General features: G+C 37.8%; 1 protein-coding gene across 2 annotated transcripts in view; it reads right to left on the bottom strand.

The window, feature by feature from the left end:
- The window catches only part of LOC127426024 (interleukin-17 receptor D-like), a 64,727-nt gene extending 47,810 nt beyond the window's left edge, over positions 1 to 16,917 (bottom strand). For both annotated transcript variants that reach the window (XM_051672468.1, XM_051672469.1), the window contains exon 1: positions 16,767 to 16,917. In XM_051672468.1, coding sequence (XP_051528428.1) covers positions 16,767 to 16,883 — 117 coding nt within the window. In that variant the 5' untranslated portion in view covers positions 16,884 to 16,917. The remainder of the gene's footprint in view (positions 1 to 16,766) is intronic.
- Between the last annotated feature and the right edge of the window lie 431 nt (positions 16,918 to 17,348).

Here is a 17,348-nt window from a genome sequence, read left to right as displayed (position 1 = left end):
TGTGTGTGTGTGTGTGTGTTAGGGCAGGGCGATATGACGATATATATCATGGAGATGATATAAAATGTCAATCGTTAGAGATTTTCCTATATCGCTATCGTGTATATCGCAATATGTAAATATCCATGTGCGCAGTGTGGGCTTATCTATCAGTGGGCAGGGCTTCAGGTGAGACTGAGAGAATTTGAGAAACGTGAAGAGAGTTTTTATGGCCTTAAAACATATTCTATATATATATAAATATCTATAGAAGAAAATTCTTCTCATCTGACACACGCATGTGCGTGTCACGCGCACTATTTCTGGAGCATATTTCCTGCAAGTGTTTATTTTCACTGGATTTTTTATTTTTTTACTTATGCATTATTTTCTTTGTAGTATTGCTTTGGGAAGATCTTGAGTTTCTTGGGGAAAGTTTATATTAATAATAATAATACTGGTCAACAACAGACTAAAATGTGGCATTATGTGAAATTTAGCATTATGGTAAGAATGATTTAAAACCTATACTATAAACTATAAAATACTATATCATGATATATATATATAGTTATCACGATATAAGATTTGGGTCATATTGCCAACCCCTAGTGTGTGTGTGTGTGTGTGTGTGTGTGTGTGTGTGTGTGCACATGTCTGAGGACTTTGTGTGTGTAAACACATCAACATATGTGCTCATCTGAAGGATTGGGATGCTCCTGTACACTTAATATTTCTGTATTTTGTAATCTAATCCATTCATTTCCAATGGTCGGTCATTTTTGACCGGGAACACAAGTGTAACAAAGTGAAATAAAACCAATAAAATGTAAAGAAAATTTAAAAAATGTTGTGTGTTTTCAGATACCATATGAAAACAAAGTCAAGGAATTTTATTCCAACTGGATTAAGTAAAAAAAAACAAAAAAAAAAAACATAAGTCGTCCTGGTCAAAATGACCAGAACACAACATAAGAGTTAAAAATCAAAAGCATTTTGAAAGTATCAAAAGCATTTGTAACAATACCAAAGGTTTTCTTTTTTTCTTCACAAATTACACCGGTTGAGGTACCAAAACAAGCTTTGAATTAATAAAAAAACAAAACAGGAAAACTAGAAATCAAATAAGCCTGTGTGGTCATTAATCTACAACTAGTGACAGCGGGCATGTTATCAGCCATATTAATAATCTCAAAATGGCCAAATAAAGGCTGATTAAACGGCCTCGCTCATATATCGGTTCATCACTACAGTCATGTGAAAAAGAAAGTACACCCTCCTTGAATTCTATGGTTTTACGTATCAGGACATAATAAAAATCATCTGGTCCTTAGCAGGTCTTAAAATTAGGTAAATACAACCTCAGATGAAAAACAACATGACATATTACACCGTGTCATGATTTATTTAACAAAAATAAAGCCAAAATGGAGAAGCCATGTGTGAAAAACTAAGTACACCCTTACTGCTTCCATATGAATTAAGAGGCTTAGTAGTAGCCAGGTGCTGCTAATCAAATGCCCTTGATTAACTGATCATCAGCAAGTGTGACCACCTCTATAAAAGCTGAAGTTTTAGCAGTTTGCTGGTCTGGAGCATTCAGGTGTGTGTCAACACAATGCCAAGGAGGAAAGACATCAGCAATGATCTTAGTGAAGCAATTGTTGCTGCCCATCAATCTGGGAAGGGTTATAAGGCCATTTCCAAACAATTTAAAGTCCATCATTCTACAGTGAGAAAGAGTATTCCAAGTGGAAAACATTCAAGACAGTGGCCAATCTTCCCAGGAGTGGACGTCCCAGCAAATTCACCCCAAGGTCAGACCGTGCAATGCTCAGAGAAATTGCAAAAAACCCAAGAGTTACATCTCAGACTCTACAGGCCTCAGTTAGCATGTTAAATGTTAATGTTCATGACAGTACAATTAGAAAAAGACTGAACAAGTATAGTTTGTTTGGAAGGGTTGCCAGGAGAAAGCCTCTTCTCTCTAAAAAGAACATGGCAGCACGGCTTAGGTTTGCAAAGGTGCATCTCAACAAACCACAAGACTTCTGGAACAATGTCCTTTGGACAGACGAGACCAAAGTGGAGATGTTTGGCCATAATGCACAACACAAACACCTCATACCAACTGTCAAGCACAGTGGTGGAGGGGTGATGATTTGGGCTTGTTTTGCAGCCACAGGAGCTGGGCACATTGCAGTCATTGAGTCAACCATGAACTCCTCTGTATACCAAAGTATTCTGGAGTCAAATGTGAGGCCATCTGTCCGACAGCTAAAGCTTAGCCGAAACTGGGTCATGCAACAGGACAATGATCCCAAGCACACCAGCAAATCTACAACAGAATGGCTGAAAAAGAAAATAATCAAGGTGTTGCATTGGCCCAGTCAAAGTCCAGACCTCAACCTGATTGAAATGCTGTGGCGGGACATTAAGAGAGCTGTGCATAAACAAATGCCCACAAACCTCAATGAACTGAAGCAACGTTGTAAAGAAGAGTGGGCCACAACGATGTTTGAGACTGATAAAGTCATTCAGAAAATGATTATTTGAAGTTATTGCTGCTAAAGGTGGTTCTACAAGCTACTGAATCAAAAGGTGTACTTAGTTTTTCACACATGGCTTCTCCGTTTTGGCTTTATTTTTGTTAAATAAATCATGACACGGTGTAATATGTCATGTGTTGTTGTTCATCTGAGGTTGTATTTACCTAATTTTAAGACCTGCTAAGGACCAGATGATTTTTATTATGTCCTGATACGTAAAACCATAGAATTCAAGGAGGGTGTACTTTCTTTTTCACATGACTGTATATACAAAAATTGAGCGATGTTTACTAAATAGCTTATCAGCCAAGTCGTCAAAGTTATCGGCATATACGGATTATCTCAAAATGGCCAAATATCGGCTGATTATCCTGCCTGGCTGGGTATATCACTAGCAGGGTTGCAACGGTATGAGATTTTCACGATATGATAACCGTCTCAGAAAATATCACGGTTTAACGGTATCACAGTATACGGTATTACACAATTATTATTATTTTGGTTGAACAAACGCTTTATTATAATTGAAACTTGAAACCATTTTTTTTACTGAAGTATATGAAAAAGTCGTCCTTTTGAAAATAGAATAAATAAGAATTATAATAATAAACCGAATTATAAACATGACAAAAAAAAATAGCATGTAACTATAACATGTTATATAACTAAAGCATGTTAGTATACATGTTAGCATAGCATGTTAAAATTAACTACTAAATGAAAAATAACATCAGCTGTGTGAGCTTTTAAAGTAATGCCCTATGATTATTAATAATTAACATATACTGTAGGTGCATGACAGTGCAGCCAGACTGCTCCTCTCTGTACCTTTAACTCAGTGGTTCTCAACTGGTTTTATTTCAGGACCCAGATTTTACATTGGAAATCAAGTGGCGACCCACCATCATAAAAACATAACCTGTATTTAATGTATCCTGGGTCGCATTTCCTTTTATGTTGCATAGTTTTGTTCATGGTTTTCAAGTACAAGGACATGCATCAAGTGAGATTATTTTTGTTGTTGACGTCAACAACAAAATACACAGGAATCTTTCTCTGCCCCTTTTAAAAATTTAAGAGCATATTTACTTATATGAGCCCATTATTATCCCGTTTGTTTCTAATTTCAAACATAATTCAAACAGAACATATTACACAGGCGGAAAGGCTCCTCATTACCATGGTTAGGTCAGTGTAGCTAGTCTTAAATAAAAGTAATAATAATAATAAATTATAGTATTTATGAAAAAATAATACTAGCTGAAACACATCTTGAAACTTTAACTACAACTGCCACTGCTGATATAAAATGAGGTCTAATAGATTCTACCTTCAGATTATTTCATATGAAACTATAACATTTTGTTAATTTTACTCATGTAAAATTGTGAAATAATTTTGTAAAGGTGATGATGTATAAGGAAAAATTAGCACATAACACAGTGTTGCTCTTTTCCTCCTCAGTGCTGTTTGGCATGTCAGGGCTGCCAACTGTTTGAGAGGTTTGACTTGACTTCCTCCGTAATGCTTTAAACTAAAAAAGTCTCACTAGAATTTAAATTGGCCACATCAGTTTTGAGGTCTGTGCTGCGCAATATCGAGGGAAGCCCGATTGTTGCACATGTGTATCAGAGAGCAGAGCAGATCATGATCGAGAGCTGGTTCCGTTACACTCGTGCGAAAGTGCAGATGAGAAGCCTTTAGCTGATTGCGAGATTATCATTAAATCTGCCTCGGCAGTCCTAAATAGGCAACCACTTGGGCGGCCGCTGAAATATCTTCAACAAGAGAACCATGGCATTGTTCTTTCCCTGCTGTCCGCGACCCAGTCCGAATAGACCTGTGACCCACCAGTTGAGAAACACTGCTTTAACTCACATACACACTCACTTATGTCAGACCCCCTCACTTCTCTCAGACATTGTCTCTGCTGCATGGGTGTGTGTGTGGCGCAAGCTGACGAGTCTGACAGGCAGTCGAGGAGGAAAGGAGATGCGCATGCATAGGTGAGATTCTCCGTCCGGTTGCATTTTTTTCACAATACCGTAGATAAGCAAATGTACATAGTATTATAACCGTCAATTTTCACACCGTGGTATACAGTGAAACCTGTATATCGCTGCAACCCTAATCACTAGTTACATCATTAGCAACATAAAAAATAAATGATGCAATATTAAATAAACTGATATATTGGTTTATCTCTGTCTAAAAAAATTCAGTATTACATATTTTTTTTTCAATTATGCAATATTTAGCCTACTAAATAGTTAATTGGCCCAAGTGTCCACGTTATCAGGCGATGCCGACACTCAAAATATTGTCTGATTAATTGGACTGGGGTGCATTTCCCAAAAGCATCATTAGCCAACAATGGCACAAGTTCCATCGTTACCAACATAGTTCAACGATTTGGTGTTTCCCAAAACCGCAGTTCCAACAAACATTCGCAAACAGCATTGCAAAGTTGTCTGGTTGGAACAGCTCTTTACCTGTGGTTAGAAGCATAGTTCCTTGTTAGTTTGCTGTGTGGACATAATTTTACTTCGCCGAGGCTTCTATATTTCCCATTCTATAATTTTCATTCTGTCAGACTCTGACCACGTTTAAATGCATTTAAGAAAGCGATTTATTCCGGGGGAGTGCTGCCATTTAAGAGATTATAGGCTGTTAAGAGAAAACACTTTATCACACACGCATAAGTGCCGTTAATATGTTTTTGAAGAGTGCGCGTGTGCATATGCGCAAGTGCGTTAGCGGAACACATCTAGAGGGAAACCCATCTACTGCATCTGTCACATTACAAAGTGCATGCCGCTTTCGTGTCTTCAGCAGCTTTCTCGCATTAAACAACTTTCTGGTGTATGTATAAATGAGCTATTATTATTTAATATTTGCTGAAGTTATTACTCTAACCCGAGTAACGTCATTAACGACAGCTCAACCAACGTGGTTCAAATGATGGATGTGAGACATAATTACTATGGTTTGGGGAAACATTCGTAACTAGCTTGTTAATTTCTACAACGATGCATCGTACTATGGTGGTTACGCAGTGAGTTACGTCGCTGCACAGAAAACGCACCCCTGGCCGATATATTGGTTTACCACTAGTTGCATAATGTGCGAAATCTAAAACTTTTAGGCAATATTTACTAAATTAAGTTAATCCATTTAATCAGCCTAAAAATTAATACAGGTGCAACATCTAAAAAAATTAACACCACAGCCATATATGACATTCAATTGGTATTTATCAATCCTATAAAGTTTCTAAAACTCATAGTTATGTCTCTGTTCTAGATGGCTCTGTAAGACCAGATAAGCAGGTCAGAGAGGGAATGTCTGATGAAGGGCCTTTGTGGCATTCGGTCAAATGCTGGAGGGCACTATGGCTTCCGTCTGTTTCCCTTAATGCCTTTCCTGTCTTACCAAGCCCCTTCTGTCACCAAAACGCTCCCATATGCTCTTACATTAGCTCTGAAGAACTTACCCACCTCATTTTCGTAAACAGAACCTGTTTACGCACAGTTGAGGTGCTCTCTTGATCTCCAACACGTTCATTAGAGCGTACATCCCTCCACATACACAAAATGTAAATCAACACGCCCCTTCAAGCTGTGCGTTGTGCCTGTTTCAGCAGGGAATCAATCACTGTAGGGGTGAAGAATTTTTTAACTAGTCTCAGGAGGAACTGGGCAAAGTGTGACGAGCACATGTAGATCATGCTCATGTGTTTAACAGACAGTGAACTTCCTCACCGGACAACCTTAAGAGGTGATGTGTTTTCCAGACCCAAAACTTCTGGATAGAGCTTGTGTCTTCGCACTGATCTAAGATCTGCCTCCCCAACCAGAATCCCACCAGTATCTATACTGAGAAGATGCATGAAAGGTCTCAGATCAGACAATAGCTTTAAAAGACACCAAGGAAGGTCTGACCTCTGAACCATCATAAATTGATTTTTTTAACTTCTGCACAGTTGACCTTCACTCGTGCAACACGTGGCAAATGCTGTCGTAGATTTATACGATGCTAATCAGAACATCTGCAGAATTAATATAGACAGTGCAAAACGAAATACAAAACATGCATAAATTATTACACAACTTAAATCAACAAAACATGTTTCATTATCATTTGAATTTTCTGAAGAAAATGCTGCAAAACTTGCTGTCGTGAAGCCAGGGTGTCACCATAATCTTTTAAGACGTCTATTTTGTTTGGATGCTTTCGACATTGTAATCATATTTTGTTTTGGTTATTGTTCGAAATTCACATTACTAAAAAAGGGTGTAAACAGCCGGCAGAAACTACCAGATACAAGTCCAAGCATGCTCTCTGAATCCAAACAACATGAAAGAAACCAATACTCAACAAAGCCCTTTCATTTATACATCTATGGGCCTGGATTAATAGTTTGTTGCGATAAAACAAACATTGTGTGTCTAAGAACAAACAGCAATACGGCACAACAAGAGGCAAAAAAAAAAAAAAAGATTCAAGACGATATCGACATATGCCAAGAAGAACCTGCCAGATGACATTATCAAACAATAAACATCTTCACGAGGAGCACAAGGGGCTTGTGGGATTTGAAGTTTTGTGTTTCATGCGTTAAGAATGCACCACTGCCCAGGGGCTTTCGGAACTCTCTGACCATGAAGAAGAGGAAGGTAAGATCATCTCACCCCTCTAATGGAAAGCGCAGATGCAGTGCCAAGAAGGATGAGGCACAAGAGAGGAGAATGCATGCTGACTAACCTTTCAGCCTGAAGGTAGAGGGCCCCTCATAATGAACAGACTCACCAGAGCCAAGGTTTAAGCCCTAAAACTTACTCTACGAAAATCGTTTCTAGCTATACAAGTCGCTGCATTCCAAAAAGTTGTCAGAATGCAATTCATTATGCAATGCAATTGCTGCGGACTGTTTTAAGAAAATCTTGCTGAGCAAGTTGATTTGCAACCTATTTTACTTCTGTAATCCGCCGTGTTTTCGGGCAAAACTGGATTTTCAACAAGTAATGTCAAGAAAAAGTCATATTTTACTCCAAAATGAAAAGAAAGAAATAATAAATAATATTTTGCATATAGAAAATGAAGCCTATTTTTAGGGCCATGTAAGTGTTGTGTACATGTGTAATTGAATATTTGAACGTAGGATGTTAGCTGAGAAAGTGCCGATACGTAGCACGTCACCTCTGTCTTTTGGAGCACGTATACAACACCAAGGCCAATTGAGGTCTGACATTATCCTCGTGGGACCCCGCACCCACATGCGTGTATGTTGTACAGTATTTTGGATTCGCTATACGCAACGCATAATTTCAATTAATTTAAACCGACTGAATATTGTTTAAAACACTCTAGACTGTCATTTAAGGGTTAATCTTCTGCCGCACCAAATCACATAACTGCATGGCCTCAATTTCCCTGAAGTGCTTCTACGAGCACAGAGCCAACAAATGTGCCTCTGGTAAGAAACCTTTTTTCAGTTTTTCAATGAAACTTGTTTGAGTGTAAAGAGTAGCATCTCTAGTTTCGTTTGATATGTCGCTTTAAAACATTTATACATTTTCGCGCACTAGCGCGATGATAAACATGATGACCACATATGTGTATTGTGGGACATTATTCCCACAAAAGTTCAAAAAAACATGTTAGTTATTTTGAATAACTTCCAACATTAACACATCTGTGGGTTATTTTGCTGCGTTTGAATATAAATGTTGTCATATTTTATTTTGTTACTGTACAATACGGTTCTATTCATTAACATTAGTAAATGCACTCATATATTTACTGTGCATTTTCACACTGAGAATAAATTGGTTCAACCCTCTTTCAGAGACTTTATATGGAGTTAGGATGAAAATAAGGTGCATTTCAAACTGTTCTGAGACCAGTGCAGACAGACAGCACACTGGAGGTTAAGTTATTCACTAAATAGGGAGCAAGGGGGCATCCTATAGCTCTCTATGCAAGTGCATTCACTCCTTAAATCTGACCAAAAGTTCAATTCAGGCAGCAGATGGACTGGATGATGATGATGTTGGACAGACATGAGACAATGATAATCAGTACATAGATTCAGAATTTTTATAATGCTAGATTTTATTTGAACATGGTTGGCAGTGATTGCATGATGCTGGACATTACTTTGAATCAGATTTATTTATTCAGCTTTACATAAAATCTGCTGTAATGTCTCAAACATGAATACCCAAAACTCATGGGGGAAAAAAATCAGACTTTCTATAGCTTATTATTTAAAATTTTACAACTTAGTGTGTGTGTATGTGGACATACATTTTTAGGAAAACTATTTGCCCTAGAAATTTGTGTGTGTATATATATATATATATATTTCTTTTTTTTATTTTTTTTTTGCATGTTTATTAGGTTTTAATAGTTACAAATCAAAAAGGAATATGTACAATGCACACAGCTGTCACGCTCGGGTCTCAGGAGGAGATGTGTTATCTAGGTCTGTTAGTCCAACTTTGCTAAATCTGACTGGTACATTTACATTTAGCAGACATTTTTATCCAAGCAACTTACATATGAAGAACACAAGCCATTTGTCATCAATTAGTCAACTATTCGGTATCTGCAGTATCACACTGCCAAGTTCTCAGAGTAGCTGGAGCTAGTAAAGAAGCTAGCACTGAAGAAAGAGATGGACAAGTTTTTTTTTTTTAAGTTATTAAATAGTAAGTGCAAATAGTGTGGATTGGTTAAGTGCTCGTGGAACAGATGTGTTTTCAGCTGCTTCTTGAATGTTGAGACGGTATCAGCAGATCGTGTGGTACAATTTCTGTCAAAACTAAAGAGTTTACATGACATTTCAAAAAGACGAATTAACTGAAATCGAACTTTTAAAGTGCATGAAAACATACAGAGTAGTAAATAGGAAGTAAATAGTGTCCTTTTTCGATTTCATGTTGGCTTTAAATCTCACCAACTTGCTGAATTACTTCAACTTACATGGATTTGACAACTGCAAGACCTTCTGGACCTCATTAAAGTTAATAAAACATCAATGATAGCACACATATAATGCAGTGATATTAATCTACGCAACCACAAACTGCGGACATAAAAGATGCATCCACCCCGCAGCTAAGAGCTCTCGAGGCAGTACTTTACATACTTTACCCTGTAAAGGAGAAACACTGTATAATCTCAAATCATTGCCTGAAACCTACAGACAGGAAGTTTCCCAGCACCAGATGCTTGATTAGACCAGAGAAAAGAGCAGCTAATTGATTGTAATGACTTCAGTGTGTGGGGCAGCAGAGAGAAAGAGGAAGGACTGGTATGACCACAAATAGGTCTCTGCACGATGCAAAAGGACTCGGGTTACAACCCTGAGGGTCGCCTGAGGATTGGCGACAGTACCAGGTTTTTAAAAAAGGCAGCTAAAATAGCAGAAATAAATGTTCAAATTCATTCTGTATTAATCCAGTAGACATTTTTGTTCTGGCTTAAAATAATTATGTTTTTGTGGGAGTTTTTTTTTTTTTTTTAGCATTTAAAGACCCCATGAAATGTAATGAGCCTTAGGTCCACATATCACAGTAAAAATTGTGGTTCATTTAGCGTTGAACATGACAATATTAATTACTCACTTTAACTGGCTGATAAGTGTCATTCATTCGGGAGGTAGCACTGTATGTTTTGCACTGTAGATTCAAAAGAACCGGCTCTTAATTGTGCTGTAAGCAATTTTTCATGGAAAGGTATGCAAAAAAAATTCTACTCCCTGAAAAATAGTAATGAAATGAGTGTCTTGAGATATCTCACCATTCTCTGTGACAGCTCTAGACTCTGTAAACAGCAAACAAAAAAGTGTCCGCGGGCCACAGTCTCTGACGCTTTCAACCCGTCAATGATTTTGCACGTTCTCATGGTATTGTAGTTACAGTGAATTATTGAGGCTTAATGCCATTTCTATGCCATGTTGATCTACAGTTGTCCATTGAGGGTGCTATTTTGCTGCTGTTGTATTTATCAACCGTTTCTGCACGATGTCGGTCTCTACAAAGCTCATTTGGTATTTTTGGAATGCAGGGTTTTGGAAAGAGGGGGCATCATAAGATTGTAAACATACACAATATTATTTATGAATAATTGGAGTGTATTTTTTTAATTGGGGGGCCAATTTTTGCCAATTAGTCCACAGTATCTCTAAACAGTGAGCTTTTAAATTTGAGCGTGAAAAATTGCAGGCGACAGCCCAAAAATGGACCAGAGCTGAAGAGGTTAAGTAGTTGTTATTAGAAAGCAGAGGAAATTCTCATTGTAAAAAGCATTAGACTGGACACAACTTTTGAAATCTCAGCGAGTGCAAGATGACATCATCAATACATTTTGGTCCGTTTTCCCGAAAGAGAAAGACTGTACATTATAAAAAAAATTTAACTTTTAGGAGTACACCAGAATATAGTTGGCCCAAACGCAAACAGACAAGGACTAAAAGTCACAAAACTCCAATATTTATTTGATGGGGGAAACATTAATTCGATTCTGAGTTGATTTGGTCAGACCAACCCAAGACTAACTAACTAAGCTCTTTAATGTGATCACAGAAAATCACTGACCAATCACAGGCACTCAACTGAGGTGAACAGAGTGGCCCAACTTTTAATTCACTTTTAACATACCTAAGTTTACCAGCAACATCCTTCCATTGAGAGCGAACGGCAGGGCCACTCGTTCAGTCAAAAGAGGCATTGCTACTCAAAGACCTCTGTCCCAGAATTCAAAGTGGTTCAGCGAACCAGCTTGATTCAGAACTAGCCAACCAATGTTTTTTCCCACCGCAGCCTCCAAGGTGATGAACTGCTTGGATGGTTTTCAATGCCCCCTTAAGATGGCACAGAAATAACTTGGACCTCCCCCCTCCTTTCATTCTTTCTCCGCACCGTGAGCAGCGTCAAACACACCCCCTTCTTAATCATTCATACCCAACCAGATGTTACGAGAACAGGGAACCCAAGTGTGAAGGCTCTTTTGAGAAACACATTTAGAAATAGACAAAGAGAGGAAAGCAACCCATATATAATGAATCCGGTTGATTCCCTCGATTGCAGTCCATTTAAACATTTAAAAACTGTATCTCTGATCAGTCTCTCCTAATGCTAATCACTTGCCATGTCACTCCCCCAGAAACCATTGCTCTCACTGGTAACAATTTCGAGATACTACCTAATGTTTGTGAGGGTTTGGCTGACATCAATCTCCGCACATTCAGGGAACTTAACCAGATGGAAAGGGATGGGACTTTTGCTAAACCGATTACACAGCTGCTAATATCCATCCAGTAATGAATTCCAATGCTCAAGTCCTTCATTTCTTTAACAGAGATATAGAACATGAAGTCAGTCTCAGAGAGGAAAGGAAAGTCAGGCTCATGTCTAATACTTGGACAATTCTTTGACAGCGGGATTTCTCTGAGAGCTCGTCGGAAAGCCATTGGCAGGATCCTATTAAGGCGAGAGGCATGGGAGTTCCGGAGAGAACAACCACTTTAATCCGAGTCCAACAGACCCCCTTCGGAGATCCAATTGAGCTTTCTGCCCCTAGGCTGAAGCCAAGAAAAGCTCAGAGGGAGCGGAGGCCAATTTAAATATCTATCTTTGTTTTTCCCAGACTTAACCTGAGCTGTGTGGCCTCCCAACAGTCAAACAGAAAACAACGCAAAGACAGGAAGTTATACAGTGTCAACAATGACACCATATTACAGATCCTATTGTAGTAAAAAGACAATTGTTTGCATCTTTAATTTAAACACGTATTAATTAAATGTAAGTGGTGTTTTCCTGTGCAAAACTTGCTGCCACTATGCTGGGGTGTTGTTGATGGTTGCCAAGGTGTTGCTATTAGAGGTAGACTGAAATAATGGCTTTACCGATTAATCGGTATTTCCATCATTTAGTAATTTTAAAATAAGAGTCCCCAGTGAGTTTCAGTCTTGTTTATACTTAAAAGTCTCACGTTATGCACCAAATCTTAATTTTTTCTAGTTATTATTAGGATTTTGGTTGAACAAAAAATTTTCTTTGCCCGCCATAATAAAGAAAGAATATGACTTTTTTTTTTACATTCTATAAATCAATTTGAAAAACTATCGGCCCCTTAATCGGTTATCTGCCTTTCTCACCACCTTAGTTATCGTATCGGCAAAATCCACTATTGGTCGACCTCTAGTTGCTATGTCTTGCTAAGGTGTTCTGGGTGGATTCTAGCAGGGTCAGAGGTAGAGGTCTTCACGGGTCCAAAAATTCGTGCCCGAACCCAAAGAGATCCGGAAATGTACTACCCGGACCCGTCTATTATCTGAAAGTTGGGACCCGGACCCGGCCGGGAAACACAGACCCGATTGACACCGATTTCACAGCTGATTGCTATTAACAAGTTAATTTACAAGTTGTGAAAACAAAGCTTTGTGTCTTACCTAATGTAACGTTAGTATCCTTCTCCCCTGTGCCTGGCAGTGACACATATAATCCATCCTCCTCACCAAGAAAGTTAGAAAAATACATCCAGGTTTTCTGTGATTCCTCTCTTGCTGATTGAAACAGCATAGCTCATCCATTCATTATTTCAGCTTCAGCTAGTTTAGAATCAGCTTTGCAGTTTTTTAACGATAAATGTTTTGTTTTTTTTTGGTCGATTCGATATCCATTCTCAAAAGCCATGGATTGATCTTATACACTATGCGCAACCCTCAACTACAGTGATAGAAAAATCACTGGCATTTGCAACCAAATTTGCGCTATGCAACTAAAAATTAGAGGTAGACCAATATATCGGTTATACCGATTAATCAGTGCCAATAGTTGCTTTTTGGAACTGGCTGGGAAATGTTTAGATTTCACTCACCAGTAATTGTGTAGTATGTTGGTGAAGTATTAAGCAGCGAGATCTTTTCACTGCATGTTGAAAGTAAAAGATGTTCAAATTGTGTCCAAAGACGAGATCCACTCAACCGATTTGTCACTGAATAATGTCTCTTTTAATATTCTTTCTGTTCTTTATAGTAAGTTGTTGATCATAAACAAAACAAAAAGAAACATTTAATTGTAATCAGGCCTAGCACGGATGAGATAAAGCTATTTGAGTCTCTCTCGTTAACATCTGCTAATTTAAGAACGCTGTTTACAGAAATGCCAAATTGTCTTAGAGACAGTACCAATAAATGTAAATACCTTTAAATATTATAAATCATGCAATTAAACAATATAAATGTAACAATATAATATATGCAATGTAATATCATCTTTACTGATTAAATACATTGATTTGTTAATTAATAAAAAAATTAACTAATAAAATATAATTAGTAAAATTTATATTTTCATATTATACCTAGTCAGAAGATTCCCTGTATAATTAACAGCATTAGCTGGAAGAGAATTTATTTCATTTGTAAGCAAAAAGGGACATAACTGAAATATACCCATTTGAATCGATATTCAATCGAAATCGGAAGCGAATAATCTGCATCGCTACCCAGCCCTAATTCCTATGCTTAAAACTTTATTTTTGTTTTGGAACAACATGAGAGTGAGTAAATGACAGAATTTTAATTTTTGGGTGAACTATTCCTTCAATAAATCCAGCTGCGCTGTTGTCCATAAAGTGCAACAAGTTCAACTGTGTGGAGGAATTTACTGACACAGCTCGCAAGAACACTACAATTCATTAACACCTGAAGTGTTTCTTTCAACAGGCCAGGTGTTTGATGTTGCCGTGGAGGGAGGTGACCTAAGGAAATGCCAAAGAATTTTAACAGAACAAATATCTTCCTGACTTCCTGTGGGAAACAACTTCAAAGCAACTCTGGCCGTCTAAAGACAATGAGATTGTAGGGCAATCTGTCAGTCAATAGCCCATCTATCATCAGCAAATGACCAGACATTGCTAAACAGGAAGAAAAGCGAACAAAATACATTGCAAACACAACATGGACGTGTGGAGAGTCTCTTACAATGGCCATATTAGTGTTTTTATCTTGTTTAGTCACTGCACACTCAATTCCAATTTGCACAGAATGCAAGAAAATGGTAGAATATGTTGGAGAGAGAAGATATTTGCAGATATTGTTTAGTTTACAGACACTAAGTTAACTGTGCCTTTAAGCAGCTTGGAAAATTCGATAAAATTATGTCAAGCCTTTAGGCAATTAGCCAGTTAGCTTCTGATAGGAGGTCTACTGAATTGGAGGTGTACCTGTGGATGTATTTTAAGGCCTACTTTCAAACTCAGTGCCTCTTTGTTTGACATCATGGGAAAATCAAAAGAAATCAGCCAAGACCTCAGAAAAAAAATTGTGGACCTCCACAAGTCTGGTTCATCCTTGGGAGCAATTTCCAAATGCCTGAATGTACCACGTTCATCTGTACAAAAAACAGTACGCAAGTATAAACACCATGGGATCATGCAGCTATCATACCACTCAGGAAGGAGACACATTCGGTCTCCTAGAGATGAACATAGTTTGGTGCGAAAAGTGCAAATCAATCCCAGAACAACAGCAAAGGACCTTGTGAAGATGCTGGAGGAAACAGGTAGACAAGTATCTATATCCACAGTAAAATGAGTCCTATATCAACATAACCTGAAAGACTGCTCAGCAATACCACCATAAAAGGCCAGACTACAGTTTGCAAGTGCACATGGGGACAAAGATCTTACTTTTTAGAGAAATGTCCTCTGGTCTGATGAAATAAAAATTGAACTTTTTGGCCATAATGACCATCGGTATGTTTGGAGGAAAAAGGGTGAGGCTTGCAAGCCGAAGAACACCATCCCATACATGAAGCATGGGGGTGGCAGCATCATGTTGTGGGGGTGCTTTGCTGCAGGAGGGACTGGTGCACTTCACAAAATAGCTGTCATCATGAGGGAGGAAAATTATGTGGATATATTGAAACAACATCTCAAGACATCAGCCAGGAAATTAAAGATCGGTCACAAATGGGTCTTCCAAATGGACAATGACCCCATGCATACCAACAAACAAAGTCAAGGTATTGGAGTGGCCATCACAAAGCCATGTGTGAGCAAGAAGGCCTACAAACCTGACTCAGTTACACCAGTTCTGTCTGGAGAAATGGGCCAAAATTCCAGCAACTTATTGTGAGAAGCTTGTGGAAGGCTACCCAAAACATTTGACCCAAGTTAAACAATTTAAAGGCAAAGCTACCAAATACTAACAAAGTGTATGTAAACTTCTGACCCACTGGGAATGTGATAAAAGAAATAAAATCTAAAATTAATCATTCTCTCTACTATTATTCTGACATTTCACATTCTTAAAATAAAGTAGTGATCCTAACTGACCAAAGACAGGGAATGTTTTCTATGATTAAATGTCAGGAATTGTGAAAAACTGAGTTTAAATGTATTTGGCTAAGGTGTATGTAAACTTCTGACTTCAACTGTATATACATAAACTAAAAAAGTTAAGTTCATTATTTAAGATCACCAAGTTAAGTGAACTTAATTACACGTTATGGAGACACCATCAGCCTACTCAATTCAATTGAGTAAAGTCAGCTTATTAGGGGTTTTCAGTGTATGTTCATAAAAGCCCTTTCTAGACTTTAAAACTATATGCAAATAACTAGACAACTGACAACTGCACATGGATAACAGTTCAGTATTCACTGCAAACTTTCATTAATGAAATCAGTTTTTGTTGCTGACTTCAAATTACAACAGATTTAACCATTTCAATGGCCTATATTGAATTTTGAGTTACATACTAGTAAAATCAAGTAGTCTAAATAATTCCCTCAACCCATTCCGCAAGCTGCAGGTTATAGTTTATTATACTGTATATAGCTAATATCCTGCATATTTCACCTTTATTTTCATGTCTTTACCTGCATGTACCATTCACTACATCTTGAATTGTGCAACAAAAAATATATGTAAATTATCTGTATATACTTTTGTCTATACTGGAACCCTTATTTTTAAGTGTTAAGATAACTTTTCTTCAGGCAACTTCAAACACACTTGCATGATATAAAGAGGTTGTTTTGGACACATGAGAACAAACAACAAGTTTTAGTTCCCCACAACACAAAAACGCAATATTTCTTTGATCAATAACAGACTTCAATGTTACAATGTAACAACATGACTAAACTTGTTCTCTCTGTTGTTGTCACTGTTGAAAACATCGTGTGCGCGCGCTCTTACGCGTGTCAGATCAAACTTTACCTTGTAATTGCATTTATCCGAGTTTCCTCTCTTGCCTCGGTTCACCGCCGCGTTGCAGCACAGAAACACGGATAAAGCCGTGAGAAAGTGAACATGTAGTCTCAGTGACCCAGCCATTCCTGTCCGTCCATGAAGATCCGCTGAAGAAAGTGAGCGCTCGAGAGAACAGCGCTGAGAGTTCACGAGCCCCGCGAGGTGGAGCTCTATGGCGTACTAGCGTACTGCTTACTGCATACTAGGTGGTATACTTTGTACTCTGCCTACTTTTTTAATGCTTTTGCGACGATACACGTTTCAAACAGTAGTAGTAGGACGGTTTGGTGAGTTATATTGCATATCTAGTTATTACCAGTGTTGGGTGTAATGCATTACTAAGGAATTAATTACTGTAATCAAATTACTTTTTCGTTGGAAAAAAAGTTAAGGGATTACTCTTAATTATTCAGTAATTTAGTTACAGTTACTTCTGATGTAATTGCGTTAAATACTGTATAGACTATAGAACAATACTATATAAAACAATAGTGAATTTAAAATCAAAATGTAACATCTAATGTTAAAATATATATTTTCTAATTTAAT

Source organism: Myxocyprinus asiaticus, chromosome 35 (genome assembly GCF_019703515.2).
Source record: "Myxocyprinus asiaticus isolate MX2 ecotype Aquarium Trade chromosome 35, UBuf_Myxa_2, whole genome shotgun sequence".
Lineage (NCBI taxonomy): Eukaryota > Metazoa > Chordata > Actinopteri > Cypriniformes > Catostomidae > Myxocyprinus > Myxocyprinus asiaticus.
The sequence above is the reverse complement of the archived record's forward strand: the minus strand, read 5'-3'. Positions and strand labels throughout refer to the sequence as shown.